At 49.1% G+C, this 23,856-nt stretch overlaps 1 protein-coding gene across 1 annotated transcript in view; it reads left to right on the forward strand.

The window, feature by feature from the left end:
- The window catches only part of PCSK6 (proprotein convertase subtilisin/kexin type 6), a 174,531-nt gene that overhangs the window by 93,591 nt on the left and 57,084 nt on the right, over positions 1-23,856 (forward strand). Inside the window, exons 11-14 of the mRNA XM_029952282.1 lie at positions 2,952-3,052; positions 7,544-7,647; positions 9,767-9,884; positions 20,076-20,264. Coding sequence (XP_029808142.1) covers positions 2,952-3,052; positions 7,544-7,647; positions 9,767-9,884; positions 20,076-20,264 — 512 coding nt within the window. The remainder of the gene's footprint in view (positions 1-2,951; positions 3,053-7,543; positions 7,648-9,766; positions 9,885-20,075; positions 20,265-23,856) is intronic.

Genomic DNA, 23,856 nt, shown 5'->3' on the forward strand with positions numbered 1-23,856 from the left:
CGTTCTTCTGAGGGAGCATTCAGGCTCCCTGTTCCCTCTTGTGCTCTGAACCAGTTGAAAGGTCAGCCACGGCTGTTCTGCCGCCAGCCTGCAGCGGCCCCGGCTAGTTAACGAAGGTATTAATTTATTTTCCTTTTCTACTGAAGCACGTGCCCCCGGGACAGGCGGCTGAGATTCTGCACGGTGTCCTGTTCATGTAGGAATCCAGGGTCATTGGAACATGGACTTCCCAGAGTCTTGTTAAACAAGCCTGCTGGCTGGAGGCGCGTGGGGTGGAGAGTGGGTCATTGAACACTTTGTACCAAAGGCTTCCTGCCGGGACGACCCTGTCTCTCAACCCTGGGACCAGGGCTCCGGGTTTTATTTGCTTAATTAGTCATACTGCGTGTGCACACACCTTAGCTACAAACTGCCTTGATTCTTTTTTCTTTCTTAAGTCTCTTCTCTGAGCAATAAGATATGGGTCGGAAGGGTGTAGTTAAGAGGGTAAAAGAGAAAATGAGTCAATTCTTGCTGGGTTGGGATTCTTCTCTGAGCATATGGATGGTGTTTTTGCTTGTTTTTACTGTTGTGTTCAGCTCAGCTAGAGCCACGTTTTTGCTCTGAGGCCCCTTCGAGAACCTCCAAGCTCTGGACTTAAGGCAGCCTGCAGGCTAGGCAGTTCAGGGAGGAATCGACTGGAAATCAAGGTTCTGTCACACCTGTGCCCTCTAGTGAATGCCAGGCAGCGTTTGCCTGGAGGACGGGATTGCCTGGTGCTGACACATGACCCTGGATGAGTGGAGTAACACCTAACGTGAGCGTCTCTCACTCATTTATTCCTTGGCTCTTTCTTTCATTGACTGAACACGAGCAGAGTACCATGCATGACGTCTGGTCTCAGGAAGGGGACTGCCCACCTCGGTTGAGCCATCCCCTCCCTCCACTGCGATGCCTCTGCTCACAACCCAGTAGCCCTTTTTCAGAGGCTGGAGAGCTGGCCACAGGCCTCACCTGCTCTTGGGAGGTTGGCCTCCTGCCCAGACACCTTCAGTTTCCCTCCCTGGCCACCATTTACTGAATATAAGTATGTTTCAGGTGCCAGCTGTGATTTTGATCAGAAGCCTTGTAAAGGATGTGTCGTTATGCCCTTTTGCAGATGAAGATCCTGGGGTCAGGGATGTCACATCCTTGTCCCAACTTCCCTACCCTCAGCTGCCCATCCTAACATCAGGTTGCCTCAATCCTGCTGAATGGGGAGGGAGGAGCAGGCTGGTCTCCGCCAATGTTTCTGTCCAACCCTTCCTGAGTGTGAGAGACAGACAGGCTAAATCCTGTTTCACTGGGTGCTTGCAGCCCAGCCGAAGTGTGACAAGGAAGATGCTCTGTTTGGAAGAAGATCTGGATTGTTTTCACTGGGGAAATCCACTGCCTGGGGTTATGCAGATCCGCTACCGGAGGCTTGCAGTTGGTGGGGGTGTCAGTTTCCTATTGCTGTCGTAACAAATGATCTCAAACTTTGCTTCAACAGCGCAGATTTATTTTATCACAGTTCAGGAGACTAGAAGTGCAGCAGCCTCCCCAGAGTCTCTGTTCTGAGTCCCCCGAGGCTGAAATCCACGTGCCTGTGAGACCATGTTCCCTTCTAGAAGCTCTAGTGGAGAATCCATTCTGTGCTCCGTCAGGTTATTGGCGGAATTTACTTTGTTGTGGTTGTAGGACTGAGCTCCTGTTTCCTGGTGGGCTGTCTGCTAAGGGCATCTCCTGGCTGCCCACATTCCTTGTTTCTCCATCTCCCTCGTCAAAGCCAGCAGTCACAGCCTGGGTCTGTCTTTTGCCTCATCTCTCTGACACATTTTTCTGCCTCCTTCCACTTCTTGGGGCCCTTCGGGTTACATCGGGCCCACTGGATAATCCAGGATATTCTCACTGATTTAAGATCTGCCGATTAGCAACCTTAGGTCCATCTGCAGAGTGAGAGGGCCCAAATCCCATCCAGCGCAGGAGGTGGGGCACCGCTGAACTACATGGGGTGATTTCCTACTGCTGCTTCTCCATTTCAGTTCAAAGGCGAGGGACAAATCAGGCTGTGTGTCAGTGGGGCCCAGAATCAGTCCCCCGGCCCAGCTGGGAGTCAGTGCCTCAGAGAAAGGCACGCATGGCCCCGCGATTTGCAGAGTCAGCCTCGCCTTCCCGAGGAGAATGGCCAGCTTCGTTTCCCATATGGCACACAGTGAGGGTGGACAACTCGTCGGATTCGTCCACTGCGGCAGGTGGAACCGCGTGCTTTGGGACAGTCAATGATCTGAGGATGACATCCTGGTGGAGAGTGATCTGTGACCTTCTAGACTGATCTCTGATCTTCTGGCTAAAGGCAGAGATGCTGTCTGGGCCCCCTGGGCACCCGCACATGTTTCCAGCTGCTCAAGTCAGGGGTGACTTGGGGGTCTTTCACATGAGCTAGGGCAGGTGGCTTTCCCATGGGGGCTCTGCCACGGAAGGCCTTCTCTGTTTCACTTAGTGTCTCAGTGTGCACACTTGCAGCGGTGAGGTTATGCAGCTTCTGGCTGCTTCTATTCCATCTCCCTTGTCTCCTGGTTCTCAGGCTGTGATTAGCTCATCCCCGCAGGGGTCCGTGTTTTACATAAGCAAGCAAAGCCGATTAGCAGGAGCATCTGACACAAAGCTTGACGGCAGAGGGGCGCCTGGGTGGCTCAGTAGGTTAAGCATCTGACTCTTGGTTTCGGTTCAGGTCATGATCTCACAGTTCCCAAGTTTGAGCCCTGTCAGGCTCTGCGCTGATAGCATGGAGCCTGCTTGGGATTCTCTCTCTGCCTCTCCTGCCTCTCTCAAAATAAATGAATAAACATTAAAAAAAAAAAAAACCTTGGCTGCAGAAATATAAATGCATAGTAAGTGCCTCTTGTGTAGCTTCCGACATCTGGGAGCTGACATAGCCTCTTGTCACCCAGGTCACCACGGATCTGCGACAGCGCTGCACCGACGGCCACACTGGGACCTCGGTTTCAGCCCCCATGGTGGCCGGCATCATCGCTTTGGCTTTAGAAGCAAAGTAAGTTCCCACTTGCCTTCCCCTCTTTTCCTTTGCTTTCTGTACCTTTTTAAATCAGTAAAATACTCATAACATAAAATTTACCATTTTAACCATTTTTTAAGTTTATGTGTTTTGAGAGAGTCAGAAACGGTGCAAGTGGGGGAGGGGCAGGGCAAGTGGGAGAGTTCGCCTTCTCTCTGTGTGCTCAGGTGGTCTTCCCTCCATCTATGTGTGTCCTAATTCTTTTATAAGGACCCCAGGCATATTGGATTCACCCTAATGATCTCATTTTACATTAGTTACCTCTTTAAAGACCCTGTGTCTCCAGATACAGGTACATTTGGAAGTCCTGGGGGGAGGGCTTCAATGTATGAGTTTGGGAGGACACGATTCAGCCTGCAGCACTACCTCTAACCCTTGCCCCGGGCTCTGGCAATCGCCATTCTGCTTTTTGTTTCTATGAGTTTGACCTAAGCACCTCACATAGCTGGAATCATACAGGACTTGATTGTTTGTGACTGGTTCGCGTAGCACAATGTCCTCCAGGTTTATCCACGTTGTGGCATGGGTTTGTAATATGGGTCAGAATCTCCTTCCGTTTCAAGTCCATCCTTAATGGACATGAAGAGAGTCCTTCCCTTCTTTTTTATTTTTAAGTTTTTAAATATATCTTTTTAGGTTTATTTGTTTATGTTGAGAGAGCGGGAGGAGCAGAGGGAGCGGGAAAGAGAGAATCCAAGCAGGCTCCATGTTATCAGCACAGAGCCTGCGCATGGCTACATCTGAGCCGAAATCAAGAGTTGGACGCTTCACAGCCTGAGCCACCCAAGTGCCCCTCCTTCATTTTCTTGTGACAGCTCGCTGTCTCCTGTCCTTTGTAGGACCACAGAGAACTGAGTGGGCCAGAACCCTGAGCCTGCCTCCCCTACTGTGTCGCCCACCAAAATCCCACATCAGGCTGCCGCAAGCTGACCTTTATAAACTTTAGTTGATCAATTGACAGCGCAATGGGGACATTTCATTTGTTCATAAGCCAAATAAAACTCCGAGTTGTTAGTGTCTGGAGGCATCACAAAGAACATGCAATTATGGTGTCAAAAAAAAAAATTCAGTTAAGACATCAAAACTGGCTTGGAATAAGCCAGACATTTGAAGTAGCCAGTTATTGTAGATGAGATTTTAAATGATTCAAAAAAAAATCACATTTGGGTTGCTTCAATCCTTACAATTATATATGTTTGCATGTTGATCTGCACAAGGCAAAAGGGCATACAGCTCACATGCTACCAGTTTAACAAAGGAATAACTAAATATTTTCTACTTGCAGGCCAAAGTGCTAGCTTCTGGGTCCTGAGGCTCTTAAAAAAAAAAAACTAAACAACTCTAAATAATTACTCACTTGTGTAGAAAGTGGCATTCACATACTTAGCAATTCATTGTTTTATATCTCCTTCCATTCTTTATTGGAAACATGCAAGGAATTTTGTTAGTCAAAACTAAATAGAAAACAAGCTTCATTTCATGCCAGTTTGTCCCTTTAAATTTGGCCTGTGGACACATGAAAACCCTCCTCTTGGTCAGTATTTTAGGTGCTCCTCAGAAGTGTGCAGGTGGTGAGTCAAGCAAACTTTACTGAAAACAGCGTCAGCTTTAGGTCACCTGGGTGGCTCAGTCGGTTGAGCGTCCGGCTTCGGCTCAGGTCATGATCTCACGGTTCGTGGGTTCAAGCCCCACATCGGGCTCTGTGCTGACCACTAGCTCAGAGCCTGGAGCCTGCTTCGGATTCTGTGTCTCCCCCTCTCTCTGCCCCTCCCCTATTCACACTCCATTTCTTTCTCTGAAAAATAAATAAATGTTTTTAAAAATTTAAAAGAAAAGAAGAATCTCATTCTAAAAAGAAAGCAGTGTCAGATTTGAACATATAAGCCTGCAGGACCGGTCAGGGAAGGGACAGGCTGTAACAGGGGACCCTGCAGGCCTGAGGTGAGGAGATGGGAGGCAAGGCCAGCTCACATGTCCAAGGAGTGGGCCTCACACCCACGTGCCCAGCATTGCCTGCACACACTGTTCACTTGTGCGCAGAAGGCATCCGGGCAAAGCCGGCTCGCCCCGGGTGGAGCAGGTCCCAGCGCGGCAGTGAGGGCCTGTGGACAGCACATAACAAAAATGAAGAAAGACCCTCATGAGTAAGAATTGTACGTAGGTCATCCAGTTTGTGGCAGCCTTGGGACCTTCCATCAATCCCTTCTTTGTTGAAAAAACATTTTCAATGGCATTTCTTAGCTGTGTTTTTCATACAAATATATTTGTGATTTTGGTACCAGAGTCCAAAATAAAACAGAAGTCCTCATAATGAGATGATTTCTTTTTTTTTTTTTAAGTTTATTTATTTTGAGAGAGAGCATGGGAGTGGCAGAAGGGAAGAGAGAAAGGGAGAGAGAGAGAATACCAAGCAGGCTCCACACATGCTCTGTGGAGCCTGATTCAGGGCTTGAACTCACGAATCATGAGATCATGACCTGAGGCAAAATCAAGAGTCAAAAGCTTAACTGACTGAGCCACCCAAGAACCCCAGGATGGTTTCTAACATTCTCCCTTTCTGCACCCATTCTGTGCTGTCCTGAACTCTGAAGCTCATGCTTCCTGGCACCTTACGCTGAACTCCTGGTTGGACTGGCCTCAGCCATTCTTGGTAGAATGCTGACAGAAGTAACTTGTCAGGTCACGCTGGTATCGAGGGGTGAGGCCTCATCTTCCCTAGCCAAACTCTAAAGCCTGTGCCTGTATGGAAGAGTATGAAACCTTGGGCCACCTGGAGCCTCAGAAACCCCCTTGAACTATGAGGTTGGCCATGGGGCCTCAGGAGGGGGCCGTGGATAAGGGGCGGAGAGCCGAGCGAAGACCTAGAAACTGCACTAATGGACATAGCTGGGGGGGGCGGGTAGGTGGCCAGGAGGCCAGTGAGGTCACTGGCGCAACAGCAAGAACATGTTGGAGAAATCACAGAAGCCTGGGGCTAGCGCCTGGAGACTGAGCCCCAAGGAAGGAATGCATGTGTACCCCAAGACTCAAACCACGGTGAGGTCCCAGTAGACAGCAGGCAAAGAGGTGGAAAAATAGAATGGTTCAGCCACTGCAGAAACCAGAGTAATGGTTCCTCAAAAACTTAAAGATTTAGCACACAAGCCTATAATTCTGCATCTGGGTCTCTACTCAAAAGAACTGAAAGCAGAGACTTGAAGAGCTCTCTGTACCCCCGTGTTCTTGGCAGTGTGACTCACAATAGCCAAAACGAGGAAGCAGGTCAAGTGCCCACTCAGTAGATGTATGGATAAATAAAATGTGATCTACACAAACAATGGAGTATTATTCAGCCTTAGGAAGGAACGAAATCCTGACACCTGCTATAACATGGATGAGCCTGGAGGACAGTATTCTGAGCGAAATCAGCCAGTCACAAAAGGACAAGGACTGAATGATTCCTTTTATGTAAGGGTCCCAGAGTCGTCACGTGCATAGAGACAGAAGTAGAATGGGGTTGCTAAGGGGCTGGAGGGGGAGGAAATGGGGAGTTAGCATCCCAAGGGGGCAGAGTTCCAATTGGGGAAGATAAAGTTCTGGAAATGGATGGTTTGTGATGGATGTGCAACAGTGGGGAGGTACCAAGGACGCTGCACTGGACACAGAAAAATGGTGAAGAGGGCAAATTTTATGTATATTTTTAAGTACACACCAAGAGTGGGTGATTGGAAAGACCATTGTAACTGCTGCAGGTTAGAGCAAGGACTGGTCAGGAGGAGGGGTGCAAACTGCATCAGGATCCTTCCAGCATCCATCTGTGAGCTGGTCTGTGCTGTGGACAGAGGGGGTTAGGATAGAGCATCATCTATCATCGTAAGATGCATCCTGGCTTCAGAGGCGTTAAAAGGGTGGAACAATGTATCTTAGACCCCAAAACGCTCTGATCCATGCATTTCTTTATTGGTGGGCCTCCATTCTTTCAATGAGTTGTTTCCACTTTGCACCAAAACAAATGTATTCTAAATTGAGAATTACTAAACTCTCAAATTATAATCAGTAGCAGGTGGATCTACACAGGGATGGGGTCTGGGCAGATGAGGGCTTGAACCTGCCCTTGTGCACCACAGCACTTGCTTTGTCATGATGAAGACCAGCCGCCTCGTTCTCGTAAACATAAGAAACCCCTCTCTCCGCTGCCACGGTTTCCTCTCTAGCCCTTGAGCCCCCAGGCACACCGTGGTGGCAGGGATGGATTTTTAATGCTAGGGCTTTTATGTCACCCACTGCGTTATTTTATCTTAGGGTGTAACCCCAGGAAACCATTCTTTACAAAGAGGTTATGAAATAAGCCCTTGCTGAGGAATGGAGTCTGCAGGAATTCTTAAGTCCAGACTCAGGCTCCCTCCAGATGCGCCGCGGTGGATGGTCCTGTGCAGCCATCATTTTTATCTGTGTGGGCTTCAGCGGTCTGTCATTGTGCCATTGCAGCAGCCAGTTAACCTGGAGGGACGTCCAGCACCTGCTGGTGAAGACATCCAGGCCGGCGCACCTGAAAGCGAATGATTGGAAAGTCAACGGCGCCGGTCATAAAGGTGTGGTGGTGAGCCTGGTGGGCTGGGGGGCGGCCAGTCAGCTTGTCCTGGGGGGCCCACTGGGTCACCTGCTAAACTCTCTATTTCAGGGGTGCCAGGAGCTTCTCAAAAAGAATCCCCAGATGACACTAATTGTGTGTCATAAGAGTGAGACGTATATAGCTAGAGATTTAAGAAAGGTATCCTGGAGCCTCACGCTGTCATTAAGGGGGAGAAACTCAGGATCGGTAGAATTCAGGGTTTCCTAAACATCACGACTTTTGCCACATCCGGAGACCACCTGTACCAGTATTGGTATAATAATTCTCTTTAAACTGACTTGCATTTTTTTACATAAAGGAATATATTTTTAAATATTTTATGTTTTTATTTTATTTTGAGAGAGAGATACACACACAGTGTGAGCAGGGGAGGGGCAGAGACAGAGGGAGACACAAAATCAGAAGCAGGCTCCAGGCTCTTAATTGTCAGCACAGAGCCTGACACGGGGCTCAGACTGACAGACTGTGAGATCATGATCTGAGCCGAAGTCAGATGCTTAACCGACTGAGCCACCCAGGTGTTCCAAAGAAGTATATTTTAAGGGCACCTGGGTGGCTCAGTCGGTTAAGCATCTGACTCTTGATGTCAGCTCAGTTCATGATCTCATGTGAGATCGAGCCCTGAGTGAAGCTCCAAGCTGAATGTGGAGACTACTTAAGGTTCTTTCTCTCCTGTGCCCCTCCTTTGCTTGTGCTCTTCTCTCTCTCTTCCAAAAAATATATGTTTTCAAAGGAAACTTTATTACATCTGGTTAAACATGGGTTTGGGGTATACTTTTATTTTTTCCTAATGCGCATCAAAACAAATCCTTGTCTATTAAGATAAATAAATAATGTTTATTTGTGTGCCACCTAAGTGCAGCTTGCATTCTTAGCCCCGAGTTGCAATACAATTTTGAAACTGGCCCTCAGTTTCCTTACCTGTACAATGAGTACACTGAGATAGTTATGTAAGTTACTTTCTAACAATAAAATTTCTGTCTGTGTTATAAAAGTAACTCCTAGAACAGCAAGGCTTCTTCCCCCAACCCAGCTTGGGACAGATGTAGGCAGGGCTTGTAACCCAGATATCCCGGAGCCTCCTAAGCAGATAATTATAGGACTGTGCCCCTGGCTTTGTTTGTATGGCTTCTTGCCAGAGATGCTTGAAAAAGATTTACGTTCAGCCACGGTATGTTAGGGAGGACTTTTTTCCCTTTCTTGAATCTCAGGCCCAACTATTTTGACACCAAGCCTGATACTACTACTATCTGTAAAATATAGGGCAAGTGTTATTACTCTAAGTTCCAAGGGACATGCCGTTCAGTAAGAAAGCCATTGATCAGGCAGGCCTAATGCATCGTTGTGTCACAGGAATGTTGGTGGTAGGGGTGCGCTGTAACGAGAGCTGACCCACATTTCAATGTTGGCCTAATTAAATAGGAAAATAGATCGTATCTAGTTCTTGACCTTGCCTCTTAAATTAAACTTTGAAACTCATGCCACAGCCAAATTAAACACTGATTCAGGCCAACTCACAAGCACGCACGGCCTGTGTGCTACACAATGCCATGTTCCCGAATGCCCCCAGAATTTAGCAGGCAAAGAAGATGGCAAAAAAAGATGAGCAGCACCTTGCTTTCTTGTTTATTGCACATCGTGGTTGCGTGGACCAACGGGGTTTAAGGCTTTGTTTCTCTTGTCTGGTTTATGAGTCAGGGAGCTCAGATGCCGACACAGATGCCTAATCTTGTCTCCCAGAAAGAAAATACTAGGTCCTCTCAATGCTTCTTTTCCTACTCGGCATCGAAATGGGCCACGGTGGCTGGCCCGTATCCCTGACCTGAAGGAGTGTAGTCCAGGGAGAGGGTCACCCGGCTGGGATCTTGGAGCGGTCCTCAGAGGGGGCTGGTCCTGCCTCCTGGGACCTCTAGGTGATGGCTCGCACCCTTGCAGCCACGGAGTGGCACAGGCGGTGTGTGCGGTGGTAGTAGTGGATCAGGTGCCCAGCGTGGGAGGCAAGCGGAGTGTAAGCGCGGGGCCTTGCTCCGTTCCTGGTGGGTAGGACGGGGCAGGGTCTGAAGGCTCTGTCTTTTCAGTTAGCCATCTCTATGGATTCGGCTTGGTGGACGCGGAAGCCCTCGTCACAGAGGCGAAGAAGTGGACCGCGGTGCCCTCCCAGCACATGTGTGTCGCCACCATGGACAAGAGACCCAGGTGAGGTTCACCTCGGGCACCACGTGACTTTTCAGGAAGGTCAGCGCGGACCTGACTGTGCTGCCGGGTTCCGAGGGGGTGGCGTTCACACATGCAGCCCCACGGAAGTCGGTGGGCACATGTGCGCTTGTGGGTGTGTATACGGTAGTACTTGCATAGACGTGACTACATTATCTCATGGCTTGTCGAGCTGGAAAGGAATCACTTAACTCATAGCCGTTTGGAGGCATTTTGCTGGCAGTTATAGTTTCTTTTGCAGCAGATTTCCCCATAGCAGAGAGTCAGACCCATAGCGCCATGTACTGGAAATTCTTACCCAGGGTACTTAGCATAGCTGACCCGCCCAGCAATCAGCCCTGCCCACTGGAGGGAAATGAGCAGTTGTGATGAGTGTCATCTCTGTCACGTGGGAGCCCTAGCTCCAGCCCAGCCCACAGTGCGACGCCCTCAGCCCGGAACAGGAGTGGCAGTATCTGCCCCCTCCTTGTTGCACAAGGGGTTTATTATCCAAAGTGCAGAACGCTTGTCCTCCGCGTCACTTTTATCTGGACTTAATAACTAACCCTCCTGGGGCGCCTGGGTGGCTCAGTCTGTTGAGCGTCTGGCTTTGGCTCAGGTCATGATCTCACGGTTTGTGGTTCAAGCCCCGCATCAGGCTCTGTGTGACAGCTAGCTCAGAGCCTGGAGGCTGTTTCAGATTCTGTGTCTCTGTCTCTCTCTGGCCCTCCACTGCTCGTGCTATCTCTGTCTCTCAAAAATAAATAAAAAACAGGAAAAAAATTAAAAAAAATAACTAACCCTCCTAAGGTTTAAGCACCTGTACTTTTTAACAAGCCTTGATCGGGGTGCTGTAGGACCCTGGCGTTGTCTCTCTTCCACGGTTGGGACACTCCTGGCATCGGTCTTTGTAGTACATTGTTCTAAATCAGATACATTCGTTTGTTGGGATTTGTGCTAAAAAAACCAAACAACAGCTGGAAAGTAAATCAGATAGCAAGAACCCTACTCTGTTAGGAGAAGAAATCAAATGATTCTTCTGAATTCTGCCATAGCCACTCTACTTTTTAAGGAGGAGAATGGTGTTTCTCTGAGCCTCAGTATCTGATAAAGAAAGGAATGCTTTTTTTCCCTCCCTGTAGCTGTAACTATTTTATTACCTTTGGGAAAATGCGTATTTGGAAAAAAGACTTGTTGGAGTGATTAAAAGTGACCCTTCCTTTATCAACAAATACAGATCACTCCCTTTGATACTGCTTCTTCTCTGAAAGCACCTACCTCTTATAATGTGTTCCTTTGCTAGAAACTGTGGAGGAAAACATTTCTCGCTGCTGCCTGGCATACGGTAGGAATTCGGAAAATATTTGTTGCATGAATAGCCCTGGAAGGCTCTTTTAAGAAATTACATCTGCATCCTGCTGCTAACTGCGGAGACTGACAGCTTGGGTGACCCCTCCCAGGCCCGATAGGCCAGGCGGCCAGCAGCTGGCCTCAGTCTTGACATCTTAAAGCATCATTTTCTCTGCGCGGCCTTAGCCTGTCGATTCAGAAGAAAGTGGGAGGCTCTCTGAGATAAAGAAGGCCTTTTGCTTTCTTTTGTTTTGCTTGTTGGAAAATGCCTGGCACGTGGAGAATCAGACTCCAGGTCAGGTGCTGCTGGGCTTCTGGGAGCTGGGCCCTGCTCCGCGAGGCTGCAGCGTCCGCGCTCTCTTCTCTCCCACTGGTCTCCCCGTCGGGGTGGCTCCTGAATGAAGCATTCTTCTCCTGCCAGAAATAGTTTTAAGATGGTAGAGTGGTGCCTAGGTGGCGAAGGGTTGTTTTTATTTTTATTTTATTTTGTTTTTTAAGTGAAAGCACACAGAGTCTAGACAGCATAGGTTGAAGGAAATAGCCGAAACATACAGTGTGACATTGTTCCTGTCCTTTGAGGGAAGAAAGGACTCTGCGAATTCCAACAGAGGGGAAGAATCAGACTTCTGTTTCGGAAGAAAAGTCATCTTTACGTGTAGCGGTTTCAGGCTCTTTCTGGACTTTTCAGCCAACCCACCATCCCACAGCACTTCCTTGACTGCTTTCTCGGTTGTTCCCAGGGACATGAGGGCCTCCAGATAGGGAGGGAGATAGAGAAGGGAAAGGGAGAGGGGAAGATTTAGAGAGAGAGAGAGAGAGAGAGAAATATTACTTTGTGGAAGGTACCTTTGGGCTTTATCTCCTGGCAGAGGGCTCCAGCCTACCTTGCTGAGCACCCCCAAAGGTTATGGTTATTTCTTTCATGAGGGCTCCTGACTAGCTTTGCCCAAGCTGCTGCAATCGTTTGACTTACAAAAGGAAAGGAAGAGTTCCCACATACTTGCCTTTCCCTCTCCCTGTCTTCTCCCCTTCACGGTCCAGCCGTCCACCAAGAGAGCTGTTCACTCTTGTGGCCTCATTCTGGTTTCTCCTTCTCGTGGTGGCATCCAGGACTCTCTGAATGGCCCAAACTTGGCTTTAGCTGCTTCCCATGGAGAAAAGCAGAAAGCAAAAGAGAGAGAGAGAGAGCGCACGCCTCTTTATCTGGCCATCCCATGCGTACCTGGGTGTAACATAAGTGATACGTTTACCTCTTTCCTCTTGGGCAGAAGGGAAAGGGTGCCCTGGTGTGATGAAATTCAGAGAACTGTGTTCATTAGCATCAAGTGCGGACGTCCCAGTGGAGGCTGTGGCCACATCTGTCATTTCTACAGTAATGCTGTATGGGGTGCTGAGTCAGAGGGCCTGGGTGTGGATGGTCACATACTGGGGCAGGAATGAAGAGCATCTAGGGACTGTGGGGGTGGGAATTTAGCCTGTCTCTGTATAGATTCCCCCTCCTGAGAGAGAATAAGAAGTCCCTAGGAGTATGGAGAAGGCCAGGGAGACGGCCTGGAGAGGCCAGGAGAGAGGGACGACAGGAGTGGGGGTGGTGAGGCACGAGGGGGCCCAGGCCTCCTGGCCCAGGCTCAGCCAGAGCTCAGTGAGCCAGCTCTTTACAGCCCGTCGCCATCCCCCCACCCCCAAACAGATGGAGCCCCTCCCGGAACAGACACCATGGTGTCTGACTCACCTCTCCAGCACCCACAGAGCATCATAAAAGCTGTCAGTGAATGCCAAATCTAAATGCAAGGGCAATGGGAAAATCACTTGAACTTGACAGGTACTTTTGCAAAAAAGAATGACTTGTGACATTTAAACACGTTGAGGAGAGATCCTTGCTCAGTCTTGGGTACAAACGGTTCGAACGTTTCTTCAGTTAAAGGAAGGTACAGAGGATCATGACCTTTGACATTGCCCATGCAAAATTATTTAACATCTGTGTATCTGGGGCACCTGCACAGCTCAGTCAGTTAAGTGTCTGACTCGATTTAGGCTCAGATCAAGACCGCACAGTTCGTGAGTTCAAGCCCCGCATCAGGCTCTGTGCTGGCAGTGAGGAGCCTGCTTTGGATTCTCTCTCTCCCTCTCTCTCTCTGCCCCTTCCCTGCTTGCACACACACACACACACACACACACACACTCTCTCTCTCTCTCTCGCTCTCTCGCTCTCTCAATAAATACATAAAAAGCATTTTTAAAAATGTGTGTGTCAGAGTAGGACAAAATTGATATTTTTATAACCTTTCTAAAAGCGAAAAAGAAAATCAAATTCCATATAATTCCTGTGAATGAAAAAAAAAAGGCACAGCTAGTAAATATCTTATTTGACCCTTAGGATGTTTCTAGCCAGTACCTCCTTTGTGTCTTTAAAAATCCTGGCTGCTTTGAAACATTTTATGACATCCCTGACTCTCCTCCCTGCTGGAAAGACAGCAAAATTGCAGAATCTCTTAAAGCACTAGCACCTTATCTACTCATCTTTCATTTTAGTGGGTTTGGAAGGTTACCATCCAGACAGAGTTTACTGCTTCATGTGGTTTGTCTTTTATTTAAAGAACTCATACACCCAAAAATATACTTCAGTCCCAAAGCCTTTGAATATTAAGGATTATCTATAGAGCAGACCATATATTTATCGATGTTCAAAAATTAACTATGGATTGGGGTGCCTGGGTGGCTCAGTCAGACCTGGGTCCTCATGTTTGTCCTGGTTCCTGACACCCCTTGAGACGCTGGTGAATATCAGTAAGCTGCCCATTATCCTACAGCCCTTGACCTTCCAAGCTTATTTTTTGCCACAAACCTGTTCCCCCCAAATGATACGTGCAACTTCAAAAATTAATATTTGAGGGGCGCCTGGGTGGCTCATTCAGTTGAGCATCTGACTCTTGATGTTGGCTCAGGTCATGATTCCAGGGTCGTGGGATCAAGCCCTAGGTCAGGCTCCAGGCTGAGCAAGGAGCCTGCTTGATATTCATTCTCTCTCTCTCTCTCTCTCTCTCTCTCTCTCTCCCTCCCCCCTCCTCCACACGCTCTATTTCTCCTTCTCTCTGTCTCTCTCAAATGAATGCATAAATAGTTTTTAAAAATTAGCATTTGATTTTGAATAATACAGCCAGTTCTCATTATGCACAGTAGTTAATGGTCTGTGAAGTCACCACAAACACCAACTTTGCAAATATAGAACCATCGCTTCTCAGAGAAATACAGGTTAGGTTGGTGCAAGCCTCTGGCCCCAACATTTTTGTCAACTGGTCCGTACATAACCTTGTTTTATGTGTGCTTCTGTTGAACATTTCACTTACTGTGTATTACTGATCACTAACACTGAACTCAAGGCCAACAGCACTATTCCTCCTTCCTGCATGAAGCTCCCTCAGTCCATGTGCCTTCTGTACAAGGCTCGGCACAGCCATCCAGCACCAGGAGCCAGACAGCACCTCAACACCCTGCTTGGGGGCCGTTGTAAGCCATGAAGCCACCAACCAAAGGCACAAAAATACGAAAAACACAGCATTAAAAATAGATCAAAAGAAGGACACTGTTCCCAGTATGAGAACTAAAAACAAAAGACAGAGCTCGCTTTGTCCAGCCTCAGCTGGGAACGTGCGTAGTCCTGAATATAGCCACACACCATCACAGAAGCACAAGTATTGGTTCAGGCGAATTTGCAAACACCGAATCGTTAAGAATGAGAAGTGACTTACATCTTACTGTCCTTTTCACTCCCCATCAGAATCTTAGAGCCAGAAAGAATGTTTAAAGCCAGCTAGTTTAGCCCCTTGTTTCTCACGGGAGAAGCATAAACACTATAAATGTAAACACTGTGTATTAAAATACCTTACAACTTAATCATGAACAGCATGTCTAGATTAATGTACTAGATTAGCCTCTTTTTCTCTTTAAATTGTATTTCCAGCCTAAATGGTGCACTGTGGTTTCATAATCAAAAGTAATTTCATTTAAGGAAGACCCGAAATGTAAGCTAATATGAATAATAATCTATCTGCTTCGGACTCTTGACCATCCTGCCAAGAATGTTCATCCTAGAGCATATTATAGATCTAAGAAGTGGCCCAGAAGCTTCTTACTGTCCACGTTCAGATCCCTCTGTTCCTCCAACAGACCGTGTTGCTTTCCCACAGTTTAGTTTAACAAGACTGTCCCAATTAATCCCCTTCCACTCCACTTATGATCCTTTAGAAGGTCTGTGGAAGGGTTACTGTTTGACCTTCCTTCCTTTTTTTTTTTTTGAGAGAGAGAATGCATGCATAAGCCAGGGGTGCACAGAGAACCTCAAGCAGGCTTCATGCTGACAGCAGCCAGCCTGGTGAGGGGCTCAAACTCATGAACCCTGAGACCATGACCTGAGCCAAAGTCACACACTTAACTGACTGAGTCATCCAGGTGCCTGCCCCTGGTTGACTTTCCATTGTAATGGTCATCAGCCCAAACAGATACAAATACAACACTGGGAAGGACCCGCCTGCCTTCGGTTTGTGGTGGGTCTCCCGCTCTGGATGATCTCAGAATTGTCTTATGAGGAGCTGGCCCCAGCCTGCTCTTGCTCCAGCCCCGCACTGCCCCCCAGCCTTGCAGTTGGCAAGGCAGCATTGCTCTGGAAATGCTCTGTGCCAGAGCACAGGTCTGCCCTTGTAGCTGAGCTGGAGAGAGGTCTTCAAGGCGGGAGTGAGAACTACTGCCTTGGGGGCGCCTGGGTGCTTCCATCGATTAAGCATCATAGTCTTGGTTTCGGCTCAGGTCATTTTCTCATGGTTTATGAGATCGAGCCTGGCGTCCAGCTCCATGCTTCTGTCTCTCCCTCTCTCTGTCCCTCCCCCGCTCATTCTCTTTCTCTCTCTCTTTCAAAAATAAATAAGCTTTAAAAAGCCTACATAAAGAGAGAAAAGAAAAGAAAAGGAAAGGAGAGAAAAGGGAAAAAAGAAAAGAAAAGAAAAGAAGAAAGAAATACTGGCTTGTATATGTTTGCAGCTGGGGCAGAAAGACAAGCAAGCGGAAAAATGGAGGGTTTCCACTAGTAGCTCCCCACTCCCCCCCTCCTTGCTCTCCCCTGCCCCTTGGTTTGTAGATATCCCCACTTTTCAAATGTTCACCTTACACCACTTGGGTTTTATGAAAGTCTTAGACCTAGAAGAAATCTGAAGAGGATTTCTGCTTTTACCAAAAAAAAGGGGCGGGGGGGAAAGTGAAAATAGCATTCGGCACTGGTTTTGCAGCGAGCTGTTATAAAGTCAGCACACAGCCTGAGCAGCAGTAGTGGTCCCCCAAACTCCTTCCCCGGGAACTACACCCAGCAGCTCAGCACCAAGCAGCCACACTTTGAACTGTGTCTGTGAACATCTGTGCTTCATCTCTATTTATTTTGGACATTCATTAGCAGGATATTTCTTAAGGTATCAGAAAAACCTGAGAGAGGTGATTTGGGGTGGTGGGAGGCGGGTCTGGGAGTGCTCCCGCGTTTTTCCATATAAATTAATGGTAATTGCTTCTTTGCTAATGCCTTTGCTCTCAGCTTGAGAAAGGTTTCCTAGAACACTCCACTTTCAGACAGCAGGGAAAACTCGTACTTGAAAATACTTAATCTTCGGCTCTGAATTTTACTCTGATGCTATCCGAGTCTAAGCCTTGTGATTTGGTGAGAGCCTTGAATTTAGTAAATTGGGATCTTGTTTCTATGCACGTTCAAGATATTAGATGCTGTTATGCACTGGAGAAAGGTTCAGAGGCCAACGTTGTAGTGGTCAGGAGGTACTGGGAAGTTCTTGTCAAGGCTGCTGCGCCCCCTCAGGAGAAGGGAGCTGTTCAAGAGACTTCAGGATAAAAGGAGAACATCTGGAGTTTCAGTAATTAAGTCTGAAATGTGGTTTAACAGGAAGTGACAGGTCTGTCCCCAGAGATCTTTTCAAAGTAGGACAGTCTCCATAGTTTAAGTATCGTTGGGTCTGGAGATAGGTCTTGTGGGATTTTTTTACTCCTTGGGTTCCTTTAGTGCCCTTGGGGGATGGCCTTGGAGACGAAGACAACAATTACAGAATTGAATCACAGTGGGATGTGTTCAGTTAACTTGGGGACTCGCAGGCCTTTCTAAATCAGTTTTCAATCAGGTCGTGTTAGTTTCGAATCAGTTCAGGTACAACTTAGCTGTGTCCGTGTGACAAAGATAACCCCCGTGCTCTGTTTACACTAAAAATACATGGCTTTGCAGCCACTTGCATTTTGTGTTCTCTTTGAAATAACTGTAGGATGGGGAATAACTTCCTTTTTATCCCCCATCGATGGTTTCGCCTTCTACCTAGGAGTTAATCCTTACAAAGGCTTTTGATTTTTGCTTCCCCATTTCTACTTGGGGAAGTATCTATCTGAAATACAGAAAAATTTCAGCTCGACTATTCTGAAACATTTTAAAGCCTCCCCTCACCCCCTTCCTTTTATAGGAAATTTTAAAGCCCCTGATTTGGAATGTTGGGTTATTTGTTCCAACAGGAGCAGAAATGAAATGTGGGGAAGGCTCACTTCATGTAAGGAGGGCCACACCTCACTGTCCTTGAGTGGCTGTCCTGGGGTCCCCACCCTGCCCTAGAACTTGCAGAAATGAGAAGGTCTGGTGGCCTGTGACTGTGGGTTCCGACAAACTAATGTTACAATTAGCCTTGTTTCCCAGAGAAAGAGACTCCTGGCCCCCCAGGTGGGGGTAAAGTCTTAAGTCTGAAATCTAATCAGTGGGGCTTTAATTTCCAAAGGAAGCAGTTGTGTGCTGCCCCACCTCTGCAGTGGCCCAGCAGCTAGAGTCCCGTCACGAGAATAAAAGTGTCAAACGCAAGAAGCTTTCATAATCTCACGGAGTATGTAATACTCCTTGAGATGTTTTTGTTTGTTATTGTTCTTGTTTTTATTTTTCTCTCACTAGATCTCAACACTGTGGCTGGGGCAGGGCAGGGGAGGGTGGGGTCTGCTTGCCATTTCTTGTGCCCCTTCCTGTGCCCTGAAATCCTAGGCCTTATCTTTAGGATCAAGAATTCCTCAAGGGGGGAAGGTGCCTTGGCGGCTCAGTTGAGCATCAGACTTCTGCTCAGGTCATAATCTCACTCATGATCTCATGAGTTTGAGCCTGGCGTCAGGCTCTCTGCTGTCAGCATGGAGCCTGCTTCAGATCTTCAGTCTGTGGCTCTCTCTGCCCCTCCCCGACTTGCACTCTCTCTGTCAAAAATAAATAAAACATTAAAAAAAAAAAAAAAGAATTTCTTGATGGGATCTCAGGTCTATTTCTAAGTCAGAGCGATGGTTCCATTCCCGATTGGCCAAAGTTTGGAGGGACAGTGCAGGTTTTTAAACTTTTTTATGGCTTTTGTTGTCTGCTTTAGCTTGACCTTCCCCTTGGGCCCAGGAAAGGCTCTGCATCTGCCACAGTGGGGGGAGGCGGGGGGTGGGGAGCTGCTGACCTGTAAACACAGACAGAAAAATCTGGGAGAAGGCAATGAAAGAAGTCAGCATCTCTAAATCGACTTATGATGCATGCAAATCATGTTTTCAAATATTTACAGAGTCTCAGAGGGAATTACATCACTGTTTATAACTGTTTTGATTGTTTTTATGACTCAGGCCCTGTAGAGCCAAGCGATGTAATTCCTGAGAGATGCTGAGACTATGCTCCGAGCCTGCCCTCCCGAGTGGAAAGTCGGGGTGGAATGAGAAAAGCGCTCCCTTTAATAGACAGAGCGCTGGCTGAGCAGCAGGGGTTATTAACGTGCTGCTGGGTGGCAGGAGACCTTTCCTCAGTTTACAGTGTAGGGAGGCAGCTGTGGCAGCCCAGAATGGGCGGGAGTGCCCAGCCTGGATGCAGGGGCGAGCTTTGTGTCTGCCTCCTCTGGGGACTGTTAGAAGGTTCTGGTGGAAATAACCCATGAATGGTTGGGATTTGATGCTTGTCCTCAGATCTCATCCCATGTGGCAAAACTGCCCTGACTTCGTAAATAGAATTGTCGTCCATTCCCATCAGAGGCCAGGGGAGGGAGGGGACCCCAGTCTCCATGCACAACAGTAGGTAGTGGACTGGCTCCTGTCCATCTTCCCGGACACTGGTCCAGTCACTACAGCCTTGACCAGTGCATTTAGCACAAAAGCCCAATTCTGGCCCTGGCTGCCTTGTCCATGTCCTCTTCCTCAGTATCTTGAACACAAGTATGGGTCCACACAAACATCCTTGTGGAACAGTGTGGAACAGAGAGAGAGGCAGTGAACTCCAGCCTCACATCCCAGCTCTGCCTCTCAGTAGCTGTGTGACCTGCGGCATGACCCGTGACCTCTTTCTCGATTTAATGGATTAATCCTTGTAAATTCTCAGTGCCATGTCTGGGGTCCTGCACGCAGTCAGTTCCGGAAATGTTTGCTGTTATTAGTCAGCATCATGACTTGTTTTATCAAGGCCAGTCTTTGAAACAAAGTAGTGGGGTTTTAAAGCCTGGCTCACCCCCGGCAGTTGAGGAAATGAGCTGGCCAAAGGCTACTTAGAGAGAAGCCAGCTCATGGGCACTGAGGGGGCCGATCACTGGCTATATTTGCAGAGTCTGTATGAGAAACCATTCTTTATAGCTCTAAGCAAATTCCAGGACAGCAAACATCATCTGGGCCAGCAAGAAACTCCACTGGGAGCACCCAAGAGTGGGACATCCAAGAGGGGCTAGAGTGCTCCCTGGGAGTTCCTGGGAAGACCTGAGTCCGCTGCCCTCACAAGAGACTTGGAGCTTCTGGCACCAAGTCCTGAGCCCCTCCCTCCTCTCCCAGGAGCATCCCCGTGGTGCAGACGCTTCGGACCACGGCCCTGACCACTGCCTGTGCAGACCACTCAGACCAGCGCGTGGGCTACCTGGAGCACGTGGTGGCTCGCATCTCTATTTCCCACCCGCGCAGAGGAGACCTCCAGATCCACCTCATTTCTCCCTCGGGAACCAAGTCTCAACTCTTGGCAAAGAGGTAAGGCCAGGCTGGGCTCATGGGGCGGAGGTGAGGGCTGGGGCTTGTCAGGGGGGCCTATCTAGCCCCAGATCACAGCGGCCCTGGAGGCCCTCCCCGCCCCCCAGGGCAGGTTGGTTCTTCCAGCAGCTTCTTCTTGGAGACACTCAGATGGCCATCCCCTGCCAACCTGAAACCTGGCCTTCAAAACCATCCTTCCTGGAAAACTTTCTTTTCCAGGCAGGAGAGAGAAGGGTTTGGAGAGATTTCTGCAATTCTGGCTATGACTTAATTGCTCTTCAAAGTGCATGGAAGATCGGTTTTCTCACGTTCTGAAGTGAGAGCGTGTATTGGGGAAGGACTGCTTTGGTCCATGAGGCTTCTGCATGGTCCTCCAGTTGTGGGGCGTGCTCGTGAACGTGTGTGGGCAGGAGGCTGGCTCATGTGGGGTGCTCGGAGGCTGCTGTCTGCAGCCTTCTCACCCATGTGCCCGAAAGGGTCCCGGTCAGCAGACGGACTGAGAAACAGCTCTGGGGTCTCACCTACAGCATGTGGGAGGCCATGGAGCCATTTCTTCCACAAAGTCAGAAACAAGGAAGAAGTACGTTGACACATTTATGTCCTTTGCAGGTAACTGGAGTGAAAGGATTAATGGGAGCTTGGGGGAGGGTGTGAGGGGGACCTGGACTTCCTTAGGGGCCCTCCTAGCTAAGAGGTGGAGGGAAAAAGAAAGGTTTCAGGACAAATCAGCATTTCCAACTTCTCTTGAAAAATGGCTGCCAACCATGTCCCCTGCCACCTCAGGAACACCCTGCCACTGCCTGTCTCCTGGGCCATGGCCCCACTCCCTGCCTGCCCATGCTGGGCCCACGTGACCCATGTGGGTTACTGGCCTGAGGTGCAGCCATATCTGGGCTGAAGGATTCAGAAAATGGGGGTTGAGTGAATACCTCCATTCAGGACCGGGAAGGAGTTGCCCCTTCTCCTGACCCCCTTCCACCCCACCCCTACCTTCCCAGAGAGACTGACCTGCAAGGATGAAAGGCTTTTGTCTGAAGGAGCAGGAAGTTTGTCCTCTGGAAGCAGCCGTTAGACCAGATCCCGGCTTCACAGGTTCCCAGGGCTTGGCCATCAGGCTCAGTCCCCACCAGGTTAGGTTCCGCCTTGTAGAGTGAGAGCGACAGGCGGCATCACTCCCTCCTGAAGGTAGGCCTGGTCACACTCTGCCTCTGCCCTTGGGAGACCAGCAAGGCCATGAGCAGTTTGGGAGTACCCTCTTGCAAGCCAATGCCTTATTTATGCTATTTTGCAACCAGAGTTGCTATTCTTGTTACTGGAAATTTTAGAGATTTCATCTAAAAGTCCAAATTTCTAGCATTCCTTGAAAAATTGGAAGTTCTGTGATAAGCGGCCCTCATTCCCTGTGCAAACAGCAGACTGGAACGGGGCGGATGGGCGGGGTCTGCGTCAGGGCACCTTACGTCCCCGTCCTTACCATAGCGGGGAGGGCAGGCCCAGGCCCTGCTTCACCGGGCTCACATCAGGCCACCTCCCCAGAGCCCCGTTTGCTCCAGGCTGCACACCAGGAGGCATCCACGGTGGTGAGCGCTGACTTCCAGGCAGGAGCTGGATCCAGGCACCAAACGGTGACCTCAGTTGACCAAGAGCCACAGTGAGGCTGAGGGGTTGGGCGGCAGGTCAGAGGCCAGAGGGGCAGCAGTGACCTGCAGGAACCAACACCAAGATGGGCCTCAGGCCCAGGGACGCGAGCTTATACCCTGCTCCTTCACCTCCCGCCGGACACCCATCTCTCCTCTCTTTATTCCTCACCTCTGGAAATGTCATTTCACGCCCGTCACAGTCCAGAATGCTACAAGAACGGGGTGTTGATGATGCAGATGAAAACGCCTGCACTGGCAGCCGGCCTCCCTCCCTGTCCTGCTTACATCCATCTACCTGACCTGGAAGAAGCTTCCACCACCCCAGCAGCACCCCCCGGCCCCCATGCATTCTGCTTTCCTCCCCTTCTCACCTCCATCCTGCTCAGGCCCAGCGTGTGCCCCTCAGATGGGAGAGAGTGGGTCCCGCCAAGTTCATTCGCTTCCCGACTACCCATTAGCTAGGAGGTGCTGCACCTGTGCTATCATGCACTTGAAACCCGCCTTGAGGCCATTTGGCAGTCATCTGAGCCTTGGGAATTTGTTTTTTTTTTCCAAGGCACAGATTTTGTGATTATATCAAGAGTTTGTATTTGGGAGAGCTATTACTTTCTACTTTATTTCACATCTTGCTCAATTCAGCAGCTTTTTCAGGTTGCCAGATTTTTTTCACTAAGAGTTAAGTTGACATTCATTAAGTATTTCAGCCCTTAAAAGACAATTTGTCTTTGTTCTGTCCCAGGCGGGTTGGGTTCAGTTTGGCAACAAATCAGCCTTGACCTTTGCAGTTCCTTAGAAGAGCATACAGGGTGTGGCCCTCCCCCTCACTACTTGCTATGCAAGGAACATTCTTCCAATAAAGGTTGTTATACCGTCGTTGGGTGTTCAGAGAACACCCAAATCAGGCACCCAGTCTTACGGCAGGCACACAAAATATGCATCTGAACTTCTGATGAAAAATAAAGAGCTCTTGGGTAAAGACAGTGTTCCACTAGAGCTAGAAAATTAAGACTGAGAAGGAAGAGTAAGAGAGTAGAACCTGAGATTATTTCTTCCAAGGAGAGGAGATGAAGCAGGGCATAGGATGTGAGAAGAAAGAGGGACCTGTGACTTGGTTCCTGGTTCCTGCTCAAGTCAAAGAGAAAAGTGGCTCTGGGTTGAAGTCCCATTCCGGAAGGAACTTGGGGTAGGGAAGGACCAAGGGAGGCTCATCAGAACCTACAAGGGGAGGGGCTGGAGCTCCTGTGCCTCCCGGCGCTGCCCCCCAGGGGTGCCTCCTACCCACACTGGAGAACAGCCAGGCCCCTTATGACATTTCCCCCACGTGCACCTGTAGAAGCCTGTTGAGCCCTGAAGAGTTGCACGTTTTTCCTTCTTGGAATCTCCTGGAGAACTAGCACATAAGAGCTGGCTCCATGACGGATGTGAAGGTTTCATTCATTCCATAAGCCAGCATTTTAGGAAGGCTTCCTTTGTGATGCCCTTGGGGCTTGAGTCACGTGGCCTAGCCTCTGTCTGCGTTTGTGCACCCAGGCATTGGTCCAGCTCCTCGGTGGGATCACTGCTGGGGTAGGAAGGAACCAAACATCCGAAGGAACGTGGCGTGGGGCTGGGGGAGGGGGTTGAGGGCCCTCCTCAGTGACCTCTTACATGCCTCCCTGTCCTGGAAAGAACAAGAACAAGAGCCCGAATGCCCTCCAGTGAGCCCCAGTTCAGCCGGTTACTGGCTGCTGGACGTGCCATGAGTCACTGTCCTTGGGATCTCTCCGTGTGTAAATCAGGATGGCAGGAGGGAGACCGGCGCTGGTTGAGTCCCTCTCAGGTGGGGCGCCTGTAAGTCCTGCCAGCCTGCCTGCCTCTCAGAATGTTCAGGGGACCCAGTGGGATAACGGAGGTGAAGCTGCTGTCCAGGCCAGTGTCATAATGCAAGGGTTTGAAAGTGGTCACCATTGTAC

The sequence above is a fragment of the Suricata suricatta genome, chromosome 9, assembly GCF_006229205.1.
Source record: "Suricata suricatta isolate VVHF042 chromosome 9, meerkat_22Aug2017_6uvM2_HiC, whole genome shotgun sequence".
Lineage (NCBI taxonomy): Eukaryota > Metazoa > Chordata > Mammalia > Carnivora > Herpestidae > Suricata > Suricata suricatta.